Source organism: Oenanthe melanoleuca, chromosome Z, assembly GCF_029582105.1.
Source record: "Oenanthe melanoleuca isolate GR-GAL-2019-014 chromosome Z, OMel1.0, whole genome shotgun sequence".
NCBI classification, from domain to species: Eukaryota; Metazoa; Chordata; class Aves; order Passeriformes; family Muscicapidae; genus Oenanthe; species Oenanthe melanoleuca.
The window spans coordinates 26,321,849-26,345,194 of record NC_079362.1 but is presented as its reverse complement, the minus strand read 5'-3'; the positions used below and the strand labels follow the sequence as shown (position 1 = coordinate 26,345,194).

General features: G+C 40.6%; 1 protein-coding gene across 4 annotated transcripts in view; it reads left to right on the top strand.

Annotated features, from left to right (window-relative positions):
- Nucleotides 1-4,138: 4,138 nt before the first annotated feature.
- Nucleotides 4,139-23,346, top strand: part of MUSK (muscle associated receptor tyrosine kinase) — a 57,376-nt gene continuing 38,168 nt past the window's right edge. For 3 of the 4 annotated variants that reach the window (XM_056513651.1, XM_056513649.1, XM_056513650.1), the window contains exons 1-5: nucleotides 4,157-4,235; nucleotides 8,129-8,255; nucleotides 11,412-11,563; nucleotides 12,955-13,082; nucleotides 13,568-13,709. In XM_056513651.1, the coding sequence (XP_056369626.1) occupies nucleotides 4,157-4,235; nucleotides 8,129-8,255; nucleotides 11,412-11,563; nucleotides 12,955-13,082; nucleotides 13,568-13,709 (628 nt within the window). Of the gene's footprint in view, nucleotides 4,236-8,128; nucleotides 8,256-11,411; nucleotides 11,564-12,954; nucleotides 13,083-13,567; nucleotides 13,710-23,346 lie in introns of all 4 variants that reach the window. The other variant, XM_056513648.1, reaches the window with a different exon arrangement.

The window sequence follows — 23,346 nt, the reverse complement described above, 5'->3', positions numbered from 1 at the left end:
AACAAGGGTTATTTCCCTTTCTTTACAGTGTTTGCATTATTTTGCTTCACTAATTACATCTCAGAATTCTACATAATTTTGCCCCACCACAAAACATGGTACAACATCTTAGATTGTCCTTAGTCAGTAGCATCAGATTCTGTGAGCTGAAAAATTACAGGGAAGCCTATAGCAAGATAAGAAATTAATGCAAATTTTAGGTTTCCCAATTGCCACAAAAACTCAAGAAAAGAAAAAAGAATTATTTTTTATTCAGGTGTCAGAGCTTAACAAGTTCTGAAGTATTAGTAGGCGACCAGAGACTGGTCCACACAGCTGAGGGTAGAGGCCAAGTCAAGTGTGTCTCAAACCCTCAATTTAAACACTAAGTGGGGCTTTGGGAAGGGTCTGTGTTTCTTAAAGGACTTTAGAAAAAAGCCTTCTTTTCATCTTGACAATTAAAAAATTAACACACTAAAGAAAAAGTCTCAAGTCCAGGGCAAAGAACAGCAGCAGTACAGCTCATTTCTTTCCATGTTACACTGAGTGTAGTGTACTGTTTTGCTGTTCTGACACATAGACATATCTGTTCTCTTATTGTTCTAAGCAACAAAACCTTCCTGGCCACATGTGTCTTGGAGGTTGAATCCTTTGGAGCTGGTGGCTACATGAGCTGCTTCCACTCAGGATTACAGTAAAAGAAGTGACTTTCAGTGTGCAATAAAAGAACTAAAATGATGTTCATCCCCTCCCCTAATGCTGGCATGCATTGTCAAAGATGCTTTTTCCATACCAGACACCCAGGAGTTAGTGCATGGGACATGTGCATGCATCCATCTGAAGGGAAGACCACACATCCTTTTCAATCTCTCTGCTGGCTGGAAAAAGCTTGGAGCCACGACATGGCAGCTTGGGATTTGAAAACCACTTGTCTTCTGTGTCTGTACACATCTGCTATCTTGGCAGGTTAGGGCACGCTCACTTTCTGGCTTGCCTTCAGTAAAGCACAAACAGTCTAGGAGGTTCTTGGAAAGTGTTGATGATGACTTTCTCGTACAAGAGGTGGAGAAGCCAATGACAAAGGTGTGGTGCTGCACCTCATACCAACAACAAATCTTTGAAAGGTTGTGGTAACCAGAAGAGGTGCCTGAGAGCTGGAACAAAGCAAGTATCACCCAGTCAAAGGGCAAGAAGGAGGATCCAGGGATCTGCAGGTCAGTCAGCCTCACCTCAACCTGAGGTCAGCGAAGCCAATCACTACTCAGGCTGGATTATTGCTGACTTGGATAATTTCTGTGTGAATCACCAGATTCTTGGGTGATTAGGGACATTGCCAAAGCAATTTAATTAAATCGTTCTGTAGGATGCTTTTGTTCTCTGTCTGGACAGTTTCTGCTGGTAATACCTGTCCTAGCTTGTCTACTTGCATGAACATCTTGGACTACTTGGGGAGAAGGCATCCCAGAGGGTGATGTGGGAGAAAAGGCAGTTTTCAAATAATTCAGTGGTCGAATTATGTCACATTAGCATGCAAAACTGTCAGCGTCCAGAAGAACACTTGGAAGAAGGAGGGAGGTGTACAGAGGTGCACAGGAAAAAGATCCAGCATGGTTCTGTCCTGCAAACAGTTTCCAGTAATCATAGTGGTGAAATTACAAGCAATTCATTGACAGCAAGACAATTATCTCTTCTGCCAACTCTAACAAGTTACTACTTTCTTTGTATTTATGCATTTATTTCAAAATACTGTATTTGTCACTTCACAAAGTTTGCAGTGAGAAAAATGGTAGCCAGGTGAATGGACACTCCACATCTTGTCTTGTATACTGAACTTCATGATCTGACTTCTTTGGGGTGTTTGATGTGCAGAGAGATAAGCAGAAAGATGTGGCATCAAAACTTCACCAGCAACTTCTGAAAGCTGGGTACTGGATTTATTCTCATTATTGTGTAGGATGCTGGGATCTCATCTCAGCAGAAACCTTGGGGCATGACTATAAGTAACAACAGATGTAAATATACTGATCTGCAAACTGCATGAATCTCAGCTTTGTTAGGAAAAATCCTAAACACAACAGCCAACAAGCAGCAAGCTCATAACCCCATGAGTAAAAATTAAAGACATGTTTTACTTTTATAAGATAAGCCTGGAAAATACTTGGAATCAAAGAAGGTTTGGTGTCACCAGTATTTGATTTTCACTGGTTTCACTGTGTATAGAAACATCTTTCCATGATGGGCACAGATGACCACCAGCTTCCCACATGTATTCTATGTTAGTTGTGTGGCATGTGTAGCTGGAGCTTGTGCACCTTTGCCTGTATATCTTCTCTGCTCTCATTTACTGTGCAAATTTACATATTTTCCATTTAGAGCAGTGAAGCTCATTATGATCCTTAATAAAAAATATACAGAATAGAGGAAATGAGAGATTTAGAGTACTTTGGTAATCCCCAAAATGCAAAGGCATTATCAGCATTTAACAGCCATTGCTGGCTGAGTAATTTCTAAATGCTGCAATTGGCAAATAAAAGGGAAATATTAGTTTCTGCACTCATATGAATGGTGCAGTTTCAAAGCCCTTGTAAACATTCCAAACAGGAATCCACCAATGTAGAGGTCTTTGGTCAAGTCCCTCCATGAACAGAATTTTCCTCTAACAGAGCAAGTCACGTTTCTGTGAAGCAGTTTAATTGGATACATCTGGACATAAAAGAAATACTTGTAAATTCAGCCACGAATCAGTATTTCTCTGATAAGATTATTGTTGTTTTGTTGCTGTCTTCTTGTTTTGCTTTGTTGTCATTACTAGCTCCAGAATTTTGGAACATCTTTTAATGTCTTCTTTTAACATGAGTGTTTTTGCCTTTATTAATCTTCAGAGGAACACTTGTCTAGAGATTCTTGTTCCTAATCAAAAATGGCATGTCCCCAAAGTAACATTCATGTTATAAAGCCGTGCCAAACCATGGGGATTTACACATTCCCAGCACTGGACAGCTTTACTCCATCTGCACCTCAGAAGAAGCACTGCTGAACCATGTTAATTGCAGAAATTACTGTTAAGAAATAGTTTAAGTCAAGAGTTTCAGCAAATAAAGGAAATTGTAGAGATCTTGAAGCACCTTTTACTGTGATATATTGTGACCACAATATATATTTGCTTTCCTCCAACTATGTGGTTTAGTGCAAAGCTCTTCTCCACTCTGCTGATAAAATGATGAAAAGTGTATGGAGTCATGTTCCAAGAGGATCATCATCAATTAGGTTCTTCCTGAACTAATTATTCATCTTTTTCCCTGCTCATGGAGATATTGCCCCTGCATCAGCCTTTCCACAGTGGTAAGCCTCTTTGCTCTTCATATAAATATTTATGTTGAAAAAACAGGCAGTACAAATGACTTGACATTTTTGGAAACTGTGGTGTAGGCCCTTGTGGTAGGATGGGGCAACACAGAGTGAATCAAGATACCTTGATTCTGATGTTTCTTTAAGTCTTCCTAGGAAATGAGTGTTGACTGTTTGTCTTTCATCTTAGACAGAGACCTGCTGGTTAACAAGATATTTCTGGAGATGAAACCCCACTGTCATGTTTCCCTACAGAAAGGCACTTTTAGTCACCAACACCGACTTCTTCTGCTCCAGCAAATGCATCTGTTAAGAAAAGAAATACTATCAGCAGGGCGACAGGTGGCATATTACAGCCAAACTTGAAAGGTTATAATAAGAGGGAATGTGTGTGAGTGAGAGGAGAAAAACTGGAAAAGAGGGTGACCAAGATGAAGGAAAAGGTAGTGGCAAGCATTTTTTCCTCCTACTGCATTTATAGTGAGCTGTAATAAAGGTCTGGTGACTTTGCAACACTGGGTTAGGGCACTGTGTTGGAAACGCATTTGCCCATTGTGCTGTTCTCTGTTTGCTTAGAAGGAATTCAGAAGGGATTTGCTTTCTCTTGTTTCATGAGCCCCACGCTTTCACACTGACCAAAGTGGATACACACCAGCTGGCCATGTCCATCACCACCACTGGGTGGGAGAATTCCTGATTATACTTAGATCCCTCGGACCCCACTCTGTCACTCGCAGAGAGGCTCTGCTTGCACACTGCTTCCGAAATGCAGCCGGCTGGGAAGTCCGCACGCCGTGCCTGAAGGAGCTGGATGCCTTCTGGATCAAACATGAATGACCTGCTGAAGGTGCCCCTGGTGCACGTCCTCACCCTGGCAGCCCTGGGCTTGGCTGAGACACTTCTGAAAGGTTTGCTTGGAGGGGCTTTTCCCCCACTTTTCTGCAAAGGGGAAGGTGTCTCTGCTAATGGTGGGGTGGGTGCTGCAGCATTCCCAAAAAAGACAAAACCAGTCTGCTTTCAACAGTCATTTCTCTGCTTTTAGAAGGATTTTAGCAGTGACAATATTCTCATATTTGTGTTGGGAATTGAAGGATCTTGAAGAGCGCATTGAATAGGCAGGGGAGACCTTTGGGCTCAGTCTGGGCGGGATGTAAATTTCTCATGTGGAAGAAAGCTCAGAAGCCTTAATGGCTGGAAGAACCAGTCGCTGCGGAGTCCAAGATTTGTTGTGTTCAGCACACCTGTGTAGGTTTGTAAGTGTATAAATCTTCAAAGGGAATAAATATCTATGATGTCTTTACAAGGAATATATATATAAGTACAAACATGCAGTGTTTGTTATAGTATGTAACATAGAAGTTATCTTACCCTTTCCTATCTTGAGTGCACGCGTGTGTATGGACATATGCACACACATGTACTTTTAGCCAACAAAAGAATTGGTAAAAAACTCTGTTGAGGAAAGTTTTGAGGTACAAAACAAACTGTGATGCCATTCTGGATGGTAAACCTGTGGACAACAATTTTTGCTGAATGGTGATGGTCCGGAGAAGTTCAACGTATACTAGAAACTTAGCAGCTTCAGAAAAATAAAATGAAATCTTAAGGGGAATTCTCTTAAGAATTCACATTAGGCAAACATTGCTGCTCTTGCAGGGCTATACTTTTATGATTGTTAGTCAGGTTATTCCCAACAAGGTAAAAAAGAAATAATGTATCTTCTTTATAAAAATGTTCTGAAATAAAAATATTAGTGTTTTCTTAAGGCACTAAAGTAAGTTTGTGGCCTTTACGCTTTTTGAATGTTGTGGTAAGACAAGTGGTATTGGAAAGACAAGAAAAACAAAGAGGATAGGGATAGATTTTTTCCTGGTGTCACAGTGTAATGAACAGATACTTTCCCTTTTCAAGGACATCACAGCTGAGCTGCATTTTACCATAGGAACTGCATTTTCTCCAGGTGTTTGCAATATTGCAGAGGACAGATTCTGTTTAGTGCACTGTTTTGTTTGCCTGGTTTCAAAAGTGTGAATCCAAATCCAAAGCCAAGACATTTGGAAGTTTCTGGTGGGCTAGGGATAGAAGAGTGATTTGGCTTTCTCATGGTCCCATGACCAGCCTTGGGTCATTTTTCTATCTCGGGAAACTACAGCTGACATCCAGAAAAATGGCACCTGTGTGGCCTTACACATACATGAATTAATTAATTTTCAGTTTTAATTAATTTTCAGTTTATTTAAAGCCACAAAGATACCTTGAAAAGATCAGAAAGCCCCAGTATACGTACATGGAAAGGCCTGGCTCCATTCCTATGTGATGATATGTCCATACATTGTTCAGATTTTATTTTCCCATGTTAAAATTTGGTAAAGCACGCATCATAAGTTTAGAGTTCCTTCTAGTGAAAGCACGGACTGACACCAGCCCCAAGCTGTTAGTCTGGGTTTTAGATGTAAGTGCCACCTCAGCCATTTTGGGACATTGTTGCCGCCTCAGAAAATGGCGGCATGTTCCACTCTCCTTACTTGGGTTAAATATCACAAAGGAGAAAAGAGCATATGGGGAAATTATACATCCCTGCTGCTGTCAGGGTTGCTCTCTGAGGGTGTAGAATTTGGGAAGGCAGCTTTAAAATAATTTCTTTTCTTGTTACTGTTGTGCTGTCGGTTTGGACACTATTTTCTTGCAACCATGAGGCTGATTCTGCCCCAAAAGCTGTAGGCCGGCTTTCGAAAGGTACCAGGTCAGGTCATGTCTATGCAATATTCTGCCATCTGTTGAATAAAGGACACACTTAAAAGTATGTAACTGTTTCTAGAAAATTTATTTAATATAGAACAGGTCTTGTTTGCCCTAAGAACAAAATACTATCATTAGGCATACCGGCTCGTGGTACAAACGTAACTTCATTACTCGTGGAAGTGGCTGTGTTTATTGTTACAAATGTTATAAAACTGGTTGCTTTGAATTATTGTTACTGTAAAAATTTACATTTCTCAGGGTTAGAAAAACATTCCTCCAGAGATCAAGGAATGTGGACAGCAGCAACAAAACATACTATATAATTAGATTGCAAACCTCTGGGGTTAATGCCATCAAACCCCAATAAACTGTCACGAAATAGAAACATCACATTTAAAGTAGATAGGATAACCATCTGTGGGGGTTGTTCTCCTAAGATAACCTTCAGTAGTAGCAAAAATGAAGACTCTAGAGAAGTTTCACTGGCATGGGATTCATGTGGGGAATAATACAGATGATTATCTCTGTTTAATAAGACCCAAAATGACCTAATAAAGTGATGCATGATACAATTTGAAGCAGTCACAGTCTTGTTCTAATTGAAGTTTCATCCACATGATCTTTAGAGCTATCTTAGATGTAGTTTTGAGATTTATGTAAGTAAATCATTGTTAATCAATGATACAATCCGAAGTCATATAATCTAGAAATATTATTGAGGCAGATTCATTCTAATGAAACGTCAAAAGCGTTTAGAGTTTTACATAAACCTGATAGTGGAAACTGATCCTTTCTTCCTCTAACTTCATTGCAGCAGAACTCCAAAGACATTCTAATTTTGACTTCCATGTAAATTGAAAAAGGATTAAGGTATTGACTATTATTCACAGTCAATTAAATCTAAATGTCTTTTCTCTCTCCCATTCCTTAGGTGGTGAAGGGCAAAGCAGATATAGTTTATTTTTTGCCTGAATTTGAATATCATTGTACTAAGGAGGGCCAGTAGATACACAGCAGCTGGGATTCTCTGAAAAAATAGTGGGTCAGATAGTGCTACACTCTGTGGGGAACAGGAAGACTCCTGAACCCATGATATATTTTCAAGGTAGTATTTAAGGAATATGGTAAAATCTAGTTTACCTCAGCACAGTTGTCAGTGAAATCCAGTCTAAGCAATATGGATTTGTATCTCTTGCAGCCATTGATCAAGACACTTAAGTGTTTTTGGAGGCAGTGACTGCAATGAATACCATGAGCAGGGAAAGTGAGTGGCTAGGCTTATGCTTTGATCCCCTCCAGCTGTGATTCAAGTCTTTCACCAGAGCAATGGCAAATGTTTCTAAAGATACATTCAAGTAATGTAGGACAACATGTCTGTGATAAGCATTAGATGTAGCTATTCAACTTCTAACCCTCATGCTACTTGGTTAGAAATTGTGAGAAAAAGAGAATGTGGCCTAGTCATGACACAAATCTGAATGACCTGCATGGTCTTTGAGCCTGGCTTAGAAAAATATAGTGCTCTATAATGGGTTTGGTGTTTTTTCTTTTTGTTGTTTGTTTTGTTGGGTATTTTTATCAGTTTTGGTTTTTTGTTTGGGTTTTTTTTTCTTCTTTTTTAATATATATATATTTTTAAAGATAAATAGTTGAGTGAATAAATCCTGTAATAATGACAAAAAAGCCCAAATCTCACTATTAAGGAGTCACTCTTCCCACTCCAGGGACAGGTCAGCTTAGCCTCAATTTGTGTGCTGCCCCTTGCACTTCCAGCCTATTCAACACCACCCTGGTAGCAGTGGGACAGCCTCTCCTGTGTCCTTGCAGTATGCTCACCTATTGCTGTGAGTCTCAAGGAAGAGGTGGGTCAGAAACACAGGATGCACTGAGCTTTTTGGAGCTTGGTTTGCTCTGTTTGGCACCTTTTGGAGAGACCTCAAGGGAAAATGCCATTGAGTGACCCTGCAGGGACATGGCTCCCTCCACCAAAGGTGCTTGGCAGGCTCTGTAACTCTCCCCAGTAGGCATCAGGAGTTGTTCTTGTTTTCTCTTTACATAGCTCCCTTGATCAGCACTCCTCTGGAAACAGTGGATGCCCTGGTAGAAGACGTTGCCAAGTTCGTCTGTGTAGTGGAGTCGTATCCTGAGCCAGAGATTACATGGACACGCAACAGCATTCCCATCAGGTACAGAGCAGCCCTTACCTACACCTTCTGCCAAAATTGTCAGTGTTTCCTTTCATGATACAGGTGATATCTGGAAATATAAAAATGGGTCTGTGGCAGGAAAGAGATTGAGGGACTGCAATTATATAGGATTCTGTATTTCTGGGGGAGTGCTAAGAGCAATTGGGGGTTGCTCTTGCACCTTCACACTCCTCAGCTTGCAGAGAGTTGGTTTCTGTTGCAAGCTATGCAAGGAGTTGTCCCTCTAGCTTCAGACAATTCAATTTGCTCTCTTCCTCAATTTATGAATTTATGAAGGAGAATTCTGTATAATTTTTAAAGGGAGCTTAGCAGGACTTGTTGTCTTGTACTTGGGAACTTTGCATGGAAGGGGTTGTGCTGTGCCATTCTTGTTTGCTTCTAGTTCTGGATCTGGAAATTCTCTTCTCATTGTTATGCACTGACAGACATTAACCATCAGGCATTAAGATGTCAACAAAGAAGGCAGCTTTCTAGAAGTGTGGAAATGTATTGTGGAAGTTGCTACCATTGCTTTTTCTCTTTTGTTGTAAAAGGATTTCTACAAAGTAAACTGTACTTGATTCAGCTCTAAAATCATATTACATCTGCTACATGGCTTTGCAGCAGTTTCTCATTCTAAATGGCTGTAAGTGACTTCCTCTGTGGGGGAAAATGTGGCACAATCTTTGTGTAACACAGCCAATACCTGTCCTCCACTGGAGATGTCCATGTTGGGCAGATGGTCACCTGAAGCATGGTTCTCTCTGTTGTGGTCAAACATCCAAAAAACCTTTGAACCACTGGCATAGGAGGCTCCAAATAAGTCAGCAGCAGAAGGGGGTCTCACTGCTTGGAAAACTGCTTTAGAGCAGGACAAAACAGAAAGTTGCATTTATGAAAATAGGCGTTCAGAATGGTTTTTTTCATTGTCTGCAATCTCAGCAAAATTTGGCCCCAATCTTCTGGATTTGTTCTAGCATGGAGGTCTGAACATCCATGGATGTTATTTCCAAATCAGGTCACCTTTCTTCTAATCCCCTCCCCATCAGTGACTATGACTGAAAATCAAGGCAGGGAGAGAAAGCTATCTATGAAGGACTATGTCTTTCTCCCCCCATGTCTTTAAAATGATAATTCTCCATGTGTTCTAAGATAAATTGAAATCCAGATCATTTATCACCTCAATCCCCTCTTCCAGAAGCCCAACATATCTTTATTAAAGCCATTCTACTCTCTCTCTGAGACACAGTGCTTGACCAAAATGGGAAATAAATATTAAAACACCTCTTCTGGTAAGGCCATAGAGCTCATGCACTTCATTGCTTTACTGGGACTTCTGAAGCAGCTTTAATAACAGCAAGTGTTTCACTTTCACAAGGTATTAATATTCATTACTGCTGGATACAAAAGCTCAGACCAAAGACAGTGGGAAAGATAAGCTGAATGTATTTGTTACTTTCTAAAAACTCAGATAAAAATATTTGCACAATGAAAAAACATTTGATCAGAAAACTCTTGTTTCTGAAAAAACCCCAAATGTATTTCTGTTGCTCTGTGTGTGTGTGTATCGAACTTCAAAGGGCCTAGCTACTAGTTAAAGCAATAAATATCAGCTATTTAATTTCCAAAATTTTCTTCTTTTGTCAAGGTCTCAGCATCCTGGACAGATAGCAAGATTAACCTCCAAAACAAAACATTAAACTTTCAACTTCAATGGGAATAGAGCTAGGGCAAGGAATACAGTCAGGACTAGTCTTCTGGATGTGTGCCTTTACTTTTGACACCAAAACTTGTGCAAGTAAACCAGCAGGTACCCTGTGCTGAGAGAAATGGTTACCTGTGCCATATTCCAGAGCAGGGCTGCCCACAATGAACCTTCCTTAGGACAAGAAGGGGGAGAGTCAGCATGTCTTTTACACTGCAGGTGACTTCATGGCACTGTTTCTTCCCACCTTGGAAAAGAGGAGGGATGGCAAAATGCTGTTGAAAGGAAATACATGCCTAAAACATCATAAATGGAACATTCAGATTAGTCAATGACTACTGTACAAGTTTTAACAGTAAAGGATAAAACCTGGCATGTGTAGTGGTCAGATATTTGTTACTGCTTGGGACAAAATACTCAGGCCAGAACTCCTTTGCCACTGTTCATTGGAATCAGTGTCCAATTGCATGAAGGTACTTCCTAAAAGCATCAACAAATGTGTGAAAATAAAGCACAAAGAAATTTACTATTTGTAGTGCCTATTTATACTATTTATTTATATTTATTATAGTTTTGCAGTTTTGCAATGAAATTCAATAGCTCAGCCCTCAGATTTCTCACCATCTTTCTTTCTTCTTTTCCTGCCTCTCACACTTGGATACACACCAATTCCCTCTACTCACATACCACACTTTGGTCATGCTCACATATGAGATTGGTCTTTGCTCCACATACTTTCATACAATATCCTATATTTTTGTTGCTCCAGCTTCAGGGCTTTCTTCAGTTTCCAGGTTAAAGCCTGCTGTCATTAAACTACAACTATCCTTGAATCCTCTGACTTTCAGATGGCTTCAGCACACTTCTTTGCTTGTTTGTTGGTTTGTTTTTTCCTTTTTACAAGAAAAATAGACAAAACCACTCCAGGATGTAGACACAAATGTTCATGGTTTTTGGTTTGTGTCTTTTTTCACAACTGCAAAAATATTTCCATAACTTCATCTCTTTAATTAAAAAAAAAATCTTGTGGGTTTTGTTTTGTTTTGTTTACCCTGAAGAAAGTTTCTTTAAACAATTTCATCCAGCTCTCGCTCCTATATAAGCATCTTTCTCTTACATTGAGCAATTATACCTAAAACAGGACCTGGCTGGAAAAGATTAATGGTGCTCATGCCAGCCCTTGACAGTCAAACACGATAACTAATTTTACCAATGTCTGGGTGGAGGAAGAATTGCCACTACACTAGTGACAGTCAGAAACTCCATGGTCTAGTGAGAGCCTGAATCTTAAGGCTGAGCTCAGCATTTCAAGCACCTCCCTTCTGCTTGTGGGCTGAAAATCAGAGGTAAAGCTCATTGCCATCTGTAGTGACATCAGCAGTGAGCGTATTCAAAGGCAGCCCCCTTTCCCTGTCCCTGCTGTCCCTGACAGTCTGCGCTGTGCCCTGCAGGCTGTTTGACACGCGGTACAGCATCCAGAGGAACGGGCAGCTGCTGACCATCCTGAGCGTGGAGGACAGTGACGATGGGGTGTACTGCTGCACAGCGGACAACGGAGTTGGGGCGGCTGCGCAGAGCTGTGGGGCTCTCCAGGTGAAAATGCGTAAGTGGGAACGCAATTGCTCCCTGACACCACGTGAGGGTTTAATCAAAAGCCTGAGCAGTGTCCCACCTACGGCGCCTGGGGATCCACGTACAGGGCAGGGCCCATGTTCTGGTGAAGCTGGGTGCAGTCCTTTGGGCCAGAGACATGGCATATGGGACAACAATTTAATGCAGCTGTGATTATTTACTTTATAACACACTTGTTCTACTATCAGAAGACAAAACCTGATGCTTTGAAGAATGCCCTTTGTGCAAAACTCTGTAACAGACGCACAGTTTGATAGGTTAGATCTCTGTGGCAATACTGCATACATCCCTGGTGAATTTTAAATGTAAAATTCCACCAATCAGGTTTCTTCCTGAGGATGGCAAAATCAAATAAATTATGTTCAGATGCTGTCAATAGCAGTGTTGAATGGCTTGGAGCACCATGCTGTAAATCTCATCGTCCCACACAGAAGGCAAAAGACTTGTTCTTGCAGAGAGCTACCTATGTGCCAAAACTTTACTGGTGTCAGTACAGCTGGACTCACATGGCCAGAGTTATTTACACAAACACTTTAAAGGGCAGCGGAGGTATATTATGGCTAAAGCATGTTTGTAGGAAAGGATTTGTCTGTGCTAATGACATCACCCTCAGGGTCTGGTAATTCTGGAACTCTGCATCATCCCAGTCACTTGCAGGTGGTGGCCAGGAAGCGATGCTCTCTGAAGCTTGTTTTTCTGCTGTTCATTATCATGCAAGGGCCTCAAAATGTCAGATCGCCCAAAATACTGAGGTGATGATCTTTTATACTCTCAGACTAAGCTCAGACTAACGCCAAGTTCTTTCAGTAAACTGAATTTAAATGTATCCCTCATTAACTTTAAGGGAGTTTGCTTTTTCTTTAAGGCTCAATTGTCCTTTTCACTAGCATAGTTATAAATCCTTAATTTAAGGATATTAATTGCAGTTACATGTCCTTCTTGTTTAGCTAGAGGCAAGCCTGGGTTAAAACTCTTTCAAACTCAATTTAGTCCAGATCTGAGCTTTGAGACAAGACAGTGTTTACACAGTGAAAAATGTCAGAACCTGGAATGCTAACATTCTTCAATACTGGAAATGCTCTTATCTGAATTTGGATTTTAGCCCAGGCCCTAATTCAAATGACTGTCATACTCCACTCAGGAAAACAAATAACCCTTGCAAGTTTTTGCATCCATAAACTGAAACTGAATGCTGCACTGAAGAAAGTTCTTTCTTACCAAAGCACTCCATAACCAAGAAAGACTGCGCTATCTTTCAGCAATACACAGGAGCAGATTTTTAAATGTAATTTCTGAATTTGTCTTCTGAATATTACCTTTTACCTTTGTTTCAACTTTAATTTTTGATTTTTAAAATTTTAGGACCCAAAATAACCCGTCCACCTATAAATGTGGAAATAATAGAAGGGTTAAAGGCTGTTCTTCCGTGCACTACGATGGGGAATCCAAAACCTTCTGTTTCATGGGTCAAAGGAGAAACAGTTGTAAAGGTGAGTAGAGAATGTTTTTCACTAATGCTAATTGTTTGCTAAAGGTAGCGTGTTAAGTATTAATGTTAGTTATAATATTTGTGAATCCTGGTAGCTAGAAAGGAAGATTTAGAAAATCCAGGGCTTATCTCATAAATATCTTCATTTGCAATAATTCTTTATACAAACTAAATCTCTGAATATCTATGTTTTATGTGATATATGCTTGTTACTACGAAGTATGGCCAAATACTGAGGAAAGCACTCTTGAGTGTTCCCTTAAGTAAGAGCCCCTTTGAAGCTATAATTCACTGATCTACAAAAATAGCAGTGGGTGAGTATGTGACAATACTGAGCAGGAAGAGCAGGCCTCAAATCCTTGAGCTGTAGGATAATATGTATAATGTTCATGCATATAAGCCCAGACTTTGTAAACAGATTTTTGATGCTGTTTGTGTGCAGCCTGCATGTAGAGTCCTCACCTCAGTTGCTCCTTCCTCTGGCAGGAGACTGCTCGCATTGCTGTCCTTGATTCTGGGAATTTAAGGATACACAATGTTCAGAGAGAAGATGCAGGACAGTATCGTTGTGTAGCCAAGAACAGTTTGGGCACAGCCTATTCGAAACCTGCAACTGTGGTGGTGGAAGGTGAGTGGTTTTTGAAGCTCCATGCCAGCCCCTCTTGCAAATCCAGTTAACTGAAGTATTGTGGTGACGTTATCTAAACCATTGAGAGGAGAGGAGAGGAGAGGAGAGGAGAGGAGAGGAGAGGAGAGGAGAGGAGAGGAGAGGAGAGGAGAGGAGAGGAGAGGAGAGGAGAGGAGAGGAGAGGAGAGGAGAGGAGAGGAGAGGAGAGGAGAGGAGAGGAGAGGAGAGGAGAGGAGAGGAGAGGAGAGGAGAGGAGAGGAGAGGAGAGGAGAGGAGAGGAGTTTTATGCCTTCGTAGACTTGAGCATTTTCTGCCCTCTAAATGAACACCAGATTGATTTTTCAGTTCCTGGTCCTTATGTACTCTGTGTCCAATTCTTATGTACAGAAGATATTTGCTTTGTGGTGTGAACCACCACTAGATTCAGAGCGCTGAGAACAGTAGACAGGGGTCCCTAAATGCTGGAATGCAACAAGGCATTCTGTCTTCCTGCATGCTGTAAGAAAATTTGGTGGCAAGGGCTTGTGGAGTAAGTGGGGCAATGACAGATTTAGTGAATGAACTAATTTTTATTTATAATTCAGGATTACTGTAATGCAGAAAGTAGAGAAGGGTTTTTGGTTGCTTAGTAAGCTTCAAAATGCAATTGTAAGTTACATTTTGCCTGGAACTATCAGAGGTTAATTAGTGTGCAATCCCATTTCTAAGAGGAACTTCCTTCTGGAAGCAGGTATATTAAATCCAACTAAACATTACACATCTGCCATTTTCCTAAAAATTTCATTAATTTTTCAGGGATTTTTTTGTCCTTTCTTAATATTTATACATAGAGACCATGTATACTAGAAATTCCTTAAATAGCTTTATAACAGGAAGACAGCTATTCTTAACTGAGATTCAGAACTGTGCTTCTCCCAGGCTAAAAGCTATGAAGTAAACTGAAAACAGTTGGATCTTGATGTGAACAGCATAGATCCTGGGTTTAATTTGACCCCTGTCATTGTGACAATGGGCAAAGGCTTGTTGAGAGCTAAATTGTGAATGGTAGATACTTGGTGCCACGCACACAAATGCTGAAGGGCCTCCAGCACTAAAATTCTTTGCTCCAGATCTGCCAGAGCCAGAGTTAGGGAATCTAAAAGCAAGCTGGAATTGCACCAAAAATCCAGGCTACTAAAGTTGATATCTTGGTTTTTCTCCATCTCCAGAATTACACAGTGGTCAGTTAATTCAAGGACTGGCAAAATAAATCACAAATACCCCATCAGGGGTGTGTAAGTGTGCTCTTTTTAAAATGAAAAGGATAATTTCCTAATTGATTACTGGCAGGTCAATATTCCCGCACAAATGAACCCCTCACATTCCATTCATATGTTGGGTGAACAAATTAATCCTCTCCTCCAGGCTCACCTTGGTTTCCCTGGTAGGACACCTGCATAATATACCTAATTTCAGGTGGCCACCCAAGTTAGACAGACCCACGTTTGGTTTACATTTTTGGCTTCCAAAATCCAGTATTAATCCTGAATTAGTACATAGAGTGAACTGTGAGGGATTTGTTCAAACTGACAACAACATTCACAATTCTGACACAGCTGTTTGGTGTGCATACAAATCCCTTCCCCTCATGGTATTTCAGATTAATTTTCATGGATATTTAGCATAACTACATGTGCACATACCTGTGTAAGCCTGCAAGTAGGTATGTGCACACATCACCCTCATACACTTCTTTTACTATTTTTAGTATTCCTCCCCTCCTGACTCTCCCACCCCATTAGTATCTGCATTTTAAATTAACTCCAAGTAAATAATATACTAAAATTACTCAAAGCAGGAAAATTACTCCAGTATTCTTTAAGCATTCATTGTGTTCAGGAAATTTATACAAATTGTTGTTTATTGTTTCTCTGTAATAACATCACAATATTTTAAAAAAAAATTTGGTCCTAGTATTTGCTGGAGTCCCCAGCCTGCATAGTGTGGTTTAATATTAAAATAAATTGAATAAGCATGGTTGATTAACTATGAATATTCAATTCAAGGCAAGTGCCCATTCAAAGAGAAGTGTAAATATTTATGTGTAGCTAGATCGAGATGATCTGGATCCTGATTTGTTGTGCACTTCCATTTTAATGGGCTCAGCATTAGTCCTGTGTGGCATCCCGCCCTTACATGGAAGGGAACACCCAAGGATCACGGGTCCTTGTGGTTGAAAGGAATTAAAAAAGTAAGAGGGCCTGCAAAAGCTTACCAAATTACACCAAATTACACATTTGGCATGGAAACGTGTGTGGTAATCCCTGATTTCCCGCATAAGCATGGGGCGGTGGGTTTTGAATGAAGGGCTAGGATGAGAGGAGATGGACTGAGATGGATTAAAGAGGAGAGAGAAAGAAAAGAAGAAAGGGAGAGGGAGATATCACCAGTCCTGGCTGGAGTATCAATCCAACTGAGGGTGTATACAGGCCCCTGGAATGCATGTGTGCCCAGGCTTCCTAGTCCACAGTGAAGCTCCATGTCCTGGAGCCAAGTTTCTCACTCTCTATTGAGTTACCATGTGCAGCCCATGTGTAGACCTTTCTGGAAATGGGTGTAGGGCTTCAGGGATCTTGGGTGCTCTTGATCCCCCCTTACATTCCAGGCCTGCTCAACACCCTCACTCCTGTGCCTCAGCTGCACTCTGTGGTGCTTAGCTTTGGGGCCAGAACAAGGACATTGTCCCAGAAAAGTACTTCCCTACTTCCATATGGCCCCTTTCTTCATGGTTGGTGATTGGCCATTGCTGCCAACAGTCCTTGGCTGGCTCCACAGCTACGTGGCTATCAGTGTTTGAGACACACACATTAGCTCCTTATCTTCTGGGCTTCCACATCCTGCAGTTAGCTTAAGGCATTGTTCAAAGGGCAGAGGTGTTCTTGAAAGACTGACTCTTTGCCTTCTGCAGGCAATCAGGCTCCTTGATGTACTTTTAGTCAGGCACACGATTAAATGACTTTCTCAAGCTGGCCCAGAAATTACAGCAAGTCGCAAAATACATAGAGTGAACTGTGCAGGATCCATTTATTCAAACTAACAGTCTTGGCCAAAATGTTTAGACTTCTGAGGTACCTTACAGTACTATATCTCTAGTTTCAGTGGTCCAAGGTAGAACTGTTTGAAAAATGCTGCTATTTCAATATTCCCAATATTTTTTTATTCTATTCCTTGTCAGCTTTCTACAACATTCATAACACTGGCCTCTGTTTATTACTTTTAAAGCACAGCTGTAGTATTTTTAAAGCTTTATTATCTTTAAAGCAAAGTTGAAATAATTTGAGCAGTAGGAAAATTCAGGTGCAGGAAAAAGAAAGCACTGAAGGCTTTTCTTAGTGGAACTGACTTTTCAGTTCCTGATTCTCATAAGTGAATGTGGTGAAGTAGATAAGGATTCTGTGGGTTCTTCACCCTTCACCGATCTGTCCCAAGTTAGGACTGTTTGCTTTCCCAAGGCGTGTTTCAGGCACCAGGGCTTAGGTCATGAATTATAATAAATTAATCCTTGGTGAGGATTTTAATTAAAAACATTAAAAAGTCTGCCGTTTTGCATCTTTTCTCCAAGTCTGGGGCAAATCCAGATGAATTTGGACAAGTGACGGTGAAATAGATTTTTTTCTTAAGATGCATAATCCACAAGTGGTAGATACATGATCATAATGGTCCTAATTGTTGGGTTTGTGTGAAAAGCTTTAGTGGGAAGGGTTCTCTACTGGAAACTGTTTGAAAAGTCTATGGAAGTCTGTCTGGGGTGCCTGGAGGGTATTAGGAGAAGAAAGAGACCATGGAGCACTCCCTTGATTTCACATCAGGGAACAGGCTCTGGAGATGAGGGATGGATACAAGAGGGAGGCATGGGCCAAGTGAGCTATATGAGTGACTAGGCAAGATAAGCATCATTCCTGAAGAAGTGTTACACACATTTTCATGATCTTCGTGCATCCTGCAGCAGTAAAATGATACATGTCTTTGTTTTAGTTCTGAGGAATGTCTTGGAGGAGTAGGGTTGCTTCTTTCTGACATCTGCTGGGGTCATTATAAATTGGTTCTCCATTAGTGAGCTGGTTCACAGCTGTGGAGAAGCTGTATGGTATTTTCCTCACTTGGTTCTTCTAGTTACAGCCACTAAACTTATGAAAAAAGGACTAGGGAAAGTACTGATAGAAAGCAGAAGTGCAATAGGCAGAAACAAGCATTTTCTACACTACTCTGCAGAACCAAACAAAAGAAATGCTAAGTTTGTTTGGTCTGCTAAAATTAGCATGTGAAGATGATTTCCTCTTGTTCCTCTGCATCTACAGATGTCTACAGAAGGTAACACGTGCATTGAGATAAAGGAACAATATTATAATCTTGTCTGTTTGTCAAGAAATGAGTTTTTAATTTCCTGGAGGCAACATTTCTGACCCAAAGTTTTGTATTCATTTTCTATTATCTTAAGCATTTTTCTAACCAGCTTTTTAATAACTGCATTATCAATTTTGGTACACTTCTGCAAAGCCTAGAAGAGTAGGGAAACTCAGGGAATAAGTACATTGCCAAAGGATTTCCAGAGATTTCATGTTTGCTGTATTGACTCTCAAAGTGAATCTCTGGCTGAAAGGTTCCTGGATAAATCCAAGATTCAGGACTATGGTGGAATAGAAGTATTTTCTTGCTTACCCAATCTGTGGTTCACGTAGATCTCTGATTGCTGGAGTTTATTGACAAGATGTTCACTGAGATGGCTAAGATGTTCCAGTTTTATCTGAAATCTGAAATCATTCCTTTGGAAATAAAGAAGCAGCTATTGCGATCAACAGTGTTGAGCTTTATCATCAAATGAAGAAATTCCCATTGATAGAAGTGAAAACTTGGGGCAGGGTATAAAACTGTAAGCTGTGCCAAGAAGGTATTTTTTGGGCCTCCTCTGAGAATCTGAAATCTTTAGGGTCTGTAAGATCTTTGTCTGTTTTTTTCTTTATCCATTGGATAGCTGTTTACGTACACAGTCCACAGAAAGGGAGGAATTTTAATTTTTGTTGGTATTTGCAGTGACATCAAACCAGTCCATTAACAGGCCCAGTTCTACAAAAGCCACACAAGAGCTTTTCAGGTTCAGCTTCTGGGCCTTGCTGCCTAAAACTGCACAGCCTTCAAGGTTTGATGTGAATTAAGAATGGTATTCTCCATATCCATTATGTATGAACTGTGTAATGTTAAAAGAATATATTTAAAGCCATGAGATCTTGTGTGGTGAGAGGCATGGGAATATTCCTTGTATGAGCATGCTTATCACTCAGACATAGAGTGAAGCTGCCTTGTTAATTTTTTTCTTAATATGTAAAACAAATTTCATTGGATGATTCTGATTTAATCTCTCACTCTATTTTTCAGATATTGTCCTTATAGCCAGCATTCAAATTGTATGTAATTCCACCATTAAATAAGAAGTCTATTGCAGAACAGCCACAAACCAGTAAATTTTGTGATGATTTACAAGTGTCATTGCCTGACGCGGGCAATGTTTGTTTTCTTTGTTTTGGATAATGTTTCTTCTGTCCTTGGGGGAAAGATAGTGCCACTTTGTGGTAGAATTCACATGAAGAAGGGCTCTTGTCCTTCTTCATTCTTCAAAACAAAAAAAATTACAAAATAAATTGAAAATTAAACAATGCCATAAACCTCGTTTCAGCTCTAGCCTTATATTTAGCTTCAATTATTGAAAGAGCATTTTCTGGAAATTAATGGAGTTCTTGTCCCTGAAATGTACAGGGTTGTGACAGATTAGGCACTAATACAACAGAGGTAAAATATTCTTCTGAGAGGTGTCCTTCCAATCTGACAGCAGCATGTGAATGGCAGTCTTCTGATACAGGAATACGGTGTGAATTCCAGTCTGCTGGAATGTGGTGTGCGAAAGGTTTTTCTTACCCTGTGGATAAAAAACAAACTTCCTGTCTTTCTAGTTGTATCCAGCTAGTAAACCTCTAAAGTTATAGTTTGCTCAGTGATGCATTTTTAATGTTGAAAAGTACAGAAAAAGGCAAAAAGTACAGTGACTGCTCTGTGAGAGGCGAGAGCACGTTGATGGTCTTGTTTGCTGTATACTGAATTAGATGCAACTCCATCTTATGATTTATATGAAACTGAGCTCGATCTCCAGCCTGTGGCACCAGAAACTTGCAGAGTTCAGGAGTACACTGTGTGATAACATTTAGTTTGAAGTCGTCACTCTACAGACATGTCTAGAAGTTAGCAATCACAGATCTACAAGGAAACCAACAAACAAATTAGCCCGGGCAAATGTGCATTGTGGTTAACAAAAAACTACTTGTATTCTCCGTGGATTTATTGACATTTTTGATTCGAATCTCTGCAGTTTCCATCTGTCTGAAGAGGCATCAGCTGAGGACTACTGACCCTTTCTTAAACTAGACCATTTCATTCAGCTCTCTGCTGAAGTGTTGCTGCTCCGCTCCATCTGTGCTACTCTGCAGCAGCACATAAAACAGTCAAATCAAAACAAGGGCCGGAGCAAGGCTCCTTGCACTCCCCTGACTTAGATGTTGTTTGGTTTTGCCTTCCAGCCCTGGTAGATAGAAGTCTTTTCCTGGCCACATTTTATTGCTTATTACTAACTTCTAAAATAATACCCTGCCACAGGCCACAAAAATGTTCCCCTGTAAGCCACTTCTGAAAATTGACTTAGCCTTAAAAATAAGAAGGTTTTCCTTGGAGAATCATCCCTTCAGAAGAAAGGACCTGTCAGATTTGGTCTGGATTTTTATTTTATTAATTTAGTCTAAATCTTGTGTCACTGAGGGGATGGCAGACTACCTGACAATAGAAAGCAATGCCATTGATATTTAGTTAAGAGACTGTCCCTGTAAAGTGTAAAAGCACTAGCCTCCTTCAACTGTTTTTTGGATGCCTTATATAGTGTTGGGACAAATTTGCATCACAGACAAATCAATAGCCTGGGAAGTCACACCAAAATTCAAGTAAAAGAAATAAAGCATGTATTTAGTGCAGAAAATTCCAGCAATTTGGACAAACCACATTCCAGAGATGGTCTGTATTTCAAATGACAGCTGACTCCTGATATGTCATCCAGAAAGCTTTTCAGACTTTTGTGTTGACTTGCCTGCACTTGGCATAGATTCTGTAGGAAAGGGAGATACCAGGAGACCACTGAAGCAGCCAGTCAGCACTGTTACCTTGCATTTCCCATGGATTAGATTTCAGTGTGAAATCTGCATTTTTATCTCTATCACCTTTTGAGGCAGAGTGTTTTGGGTCAGGTGAATTGCAAAAGAGCAAACTGACAAGGAAGTTTGCAGTACTAATTTAAGTATTGGGTGAAATTTCTTCATAGAAGTTCTAATACCAACACTGAAGAAGAGTCTTTGGCTCAGCCTTGAGCAGAGACAGAAACTCTGGGAAAGGATGACTTTCCTGTTTATGTTGGTGCTGGTGTATGTAGGACCTGCAGGCAGTGTCTTGTGACAGTAAAGGGTGAATACAGCAGCTTGATTTTAAAATTACGAAAGGTTTGGGGGGAGGAAGCATTACTGGGAAAGAACAAGTCTGCCTGTAATTACACCAAAGTATTTGACTGACCTCAGTGGGGTGGCGTGGGTGTAACTGAAACCCCAGAATATCTCATTAAATCTCCTCCTACCTGTGGCATTCACCAGAATCATCCCAAGGCTCTCAGACATTGCAGAAACAACCATGGCCCTAATTACAGGGCAACAGGGCAAGCTGCAGGAGGAGGAAAACAGCTTCAGATCTTCAGCAAATGACAAATAGGTGTGAGCTGCTCAATTTAGTCCCGAGGCTTGCTCTGCAGTGGCATTGGCAGGGGGTTGATGCTGCCTTTGGGTTGTTATCCCAGGTAGCCTCTAGCACAGAGGAGCTGCAGTGAAGGCCTCCTGGGAGCATGAGGATTCAGACAAGGCATATACACAAAATTATTCTTTAAGAAGCATCTGAGCCTGCTATTTCCTTTCATAAAAACCTCTTTCACCTCTTAGGGCAAGAGGTCCAAAGACCTTGGGAAGACACTTGAAAAATTTATGGCCTTCTCACAGCATTGCATGAATTGTGGTTTTAGGAGAAAAAAGATATGGCTGTTAAAATCCCTCTCTTGGCTAGCTGGAAATCATGAGCTTCCCACAGAACAATGCAGGGAGTGGAGGACAGAGAATACCCATATCTATCAGATAAAGGAGACCAGAACAAACTGAGACAAGTATTCTGAAGTGGCTGGAGCTCCTCATAGACCCTCATGGAAAGGGCATACCAAACAGTGAGTTGAGAATTTGGAACAAAGATGGATCTCTGACGTGGAAGGAACTACATGAGCTTTCAACACTAAAAGTCAAACATGCATGATCAATAAGGTGAGTCAGGAGCAGGCTCCTTGCTATCCCTGAAACAAAGGAACAACCTAGCAGCTACTGCTAGCAGCACTTCAAAGTAGATGAAAGAAATAACTTTTCACATGACATGCAATTAAATTTCTGGCATTGTGTTACCCAGTGGTGGAGACCAGAGGTCAGGATGATGCATAAATGATCTCATTTTTGGGTATCCTAGTGATTCCCCATAATTGTTTGTTCAATTCCTTAGGGTGGCATTGCTCATAGCCATGAAGATTTCAATACACAAACTGGTAGCCTTGGCGTCAGTCGTGATGGGTCGTGATCATGAATGGAACAAGAAAAGGAATTGCTCCTTGACTTTGGGAGGCTGGGAGCTTCCTTTCCAATTTCAAGTGCAGTAGTGGGTAGAGACAGACATAAATGCACCTGATATGACTCTGTACTGTAGACGAGACAGAGCACGGGGAGGCTTAAAAGGGTCTTTCCTTCAAAGAAACCAAGCACATATATAAGACCAGTACTGACATGAAAAGAATGTCCTCATTCATTTCCTTGGGAAGTAATTTGAACACATTATCCTCACTTGTCCTTGAATCTAGTGTTCTCTGTATATAGAGATGAACACTTGCACAGAACAGGTTTTATATAGTTACACAGGATATAAGCTATCTATTTACATTTTACTCCTGGTTATTACATCTTTGCGTATTTGTGGTGTTTCCTCTAAGGATTCCAGAGACATCCACATGCAGTGTAAAGTCCTTCACAGCTGAGAAGTTAGTGGCTGATACGTTTACCATTGCATGAGTCCTTCTACTAATGCAAATTGTTCTACCACCTATAAAGCTGGGAGTACACCCTAAAATAAAGTTACCTTGAAAAGCTATTGCCTTGCTAAGAAAAATTTGCTTTGATATCAGACACTAGGGCTTTGAATCTGAAGGCAAATGATTCAGGATGGAGATGATGTGCTTTGCTCCATCTTCCTTCCACAGAGATTGTGAATTGTCCCTGGTGTCCATATCAGGCTCCAGACTGAGTGTCTATGTCTCCATCGTTGTGGAGTCTAGCCTGTGCTGCATGGTGTTTTAAGGATTATGACAAAACCAAAGCCTCCCAATTAATATATCAGGAGACAGAAGAGCTTGCATCTTGTGATTTTGTACAAAATGCAGATATTTCAGATGCACTGGAAGCTTAATCTCCTGGGTTAATAACAGGGTGAGGGTCAG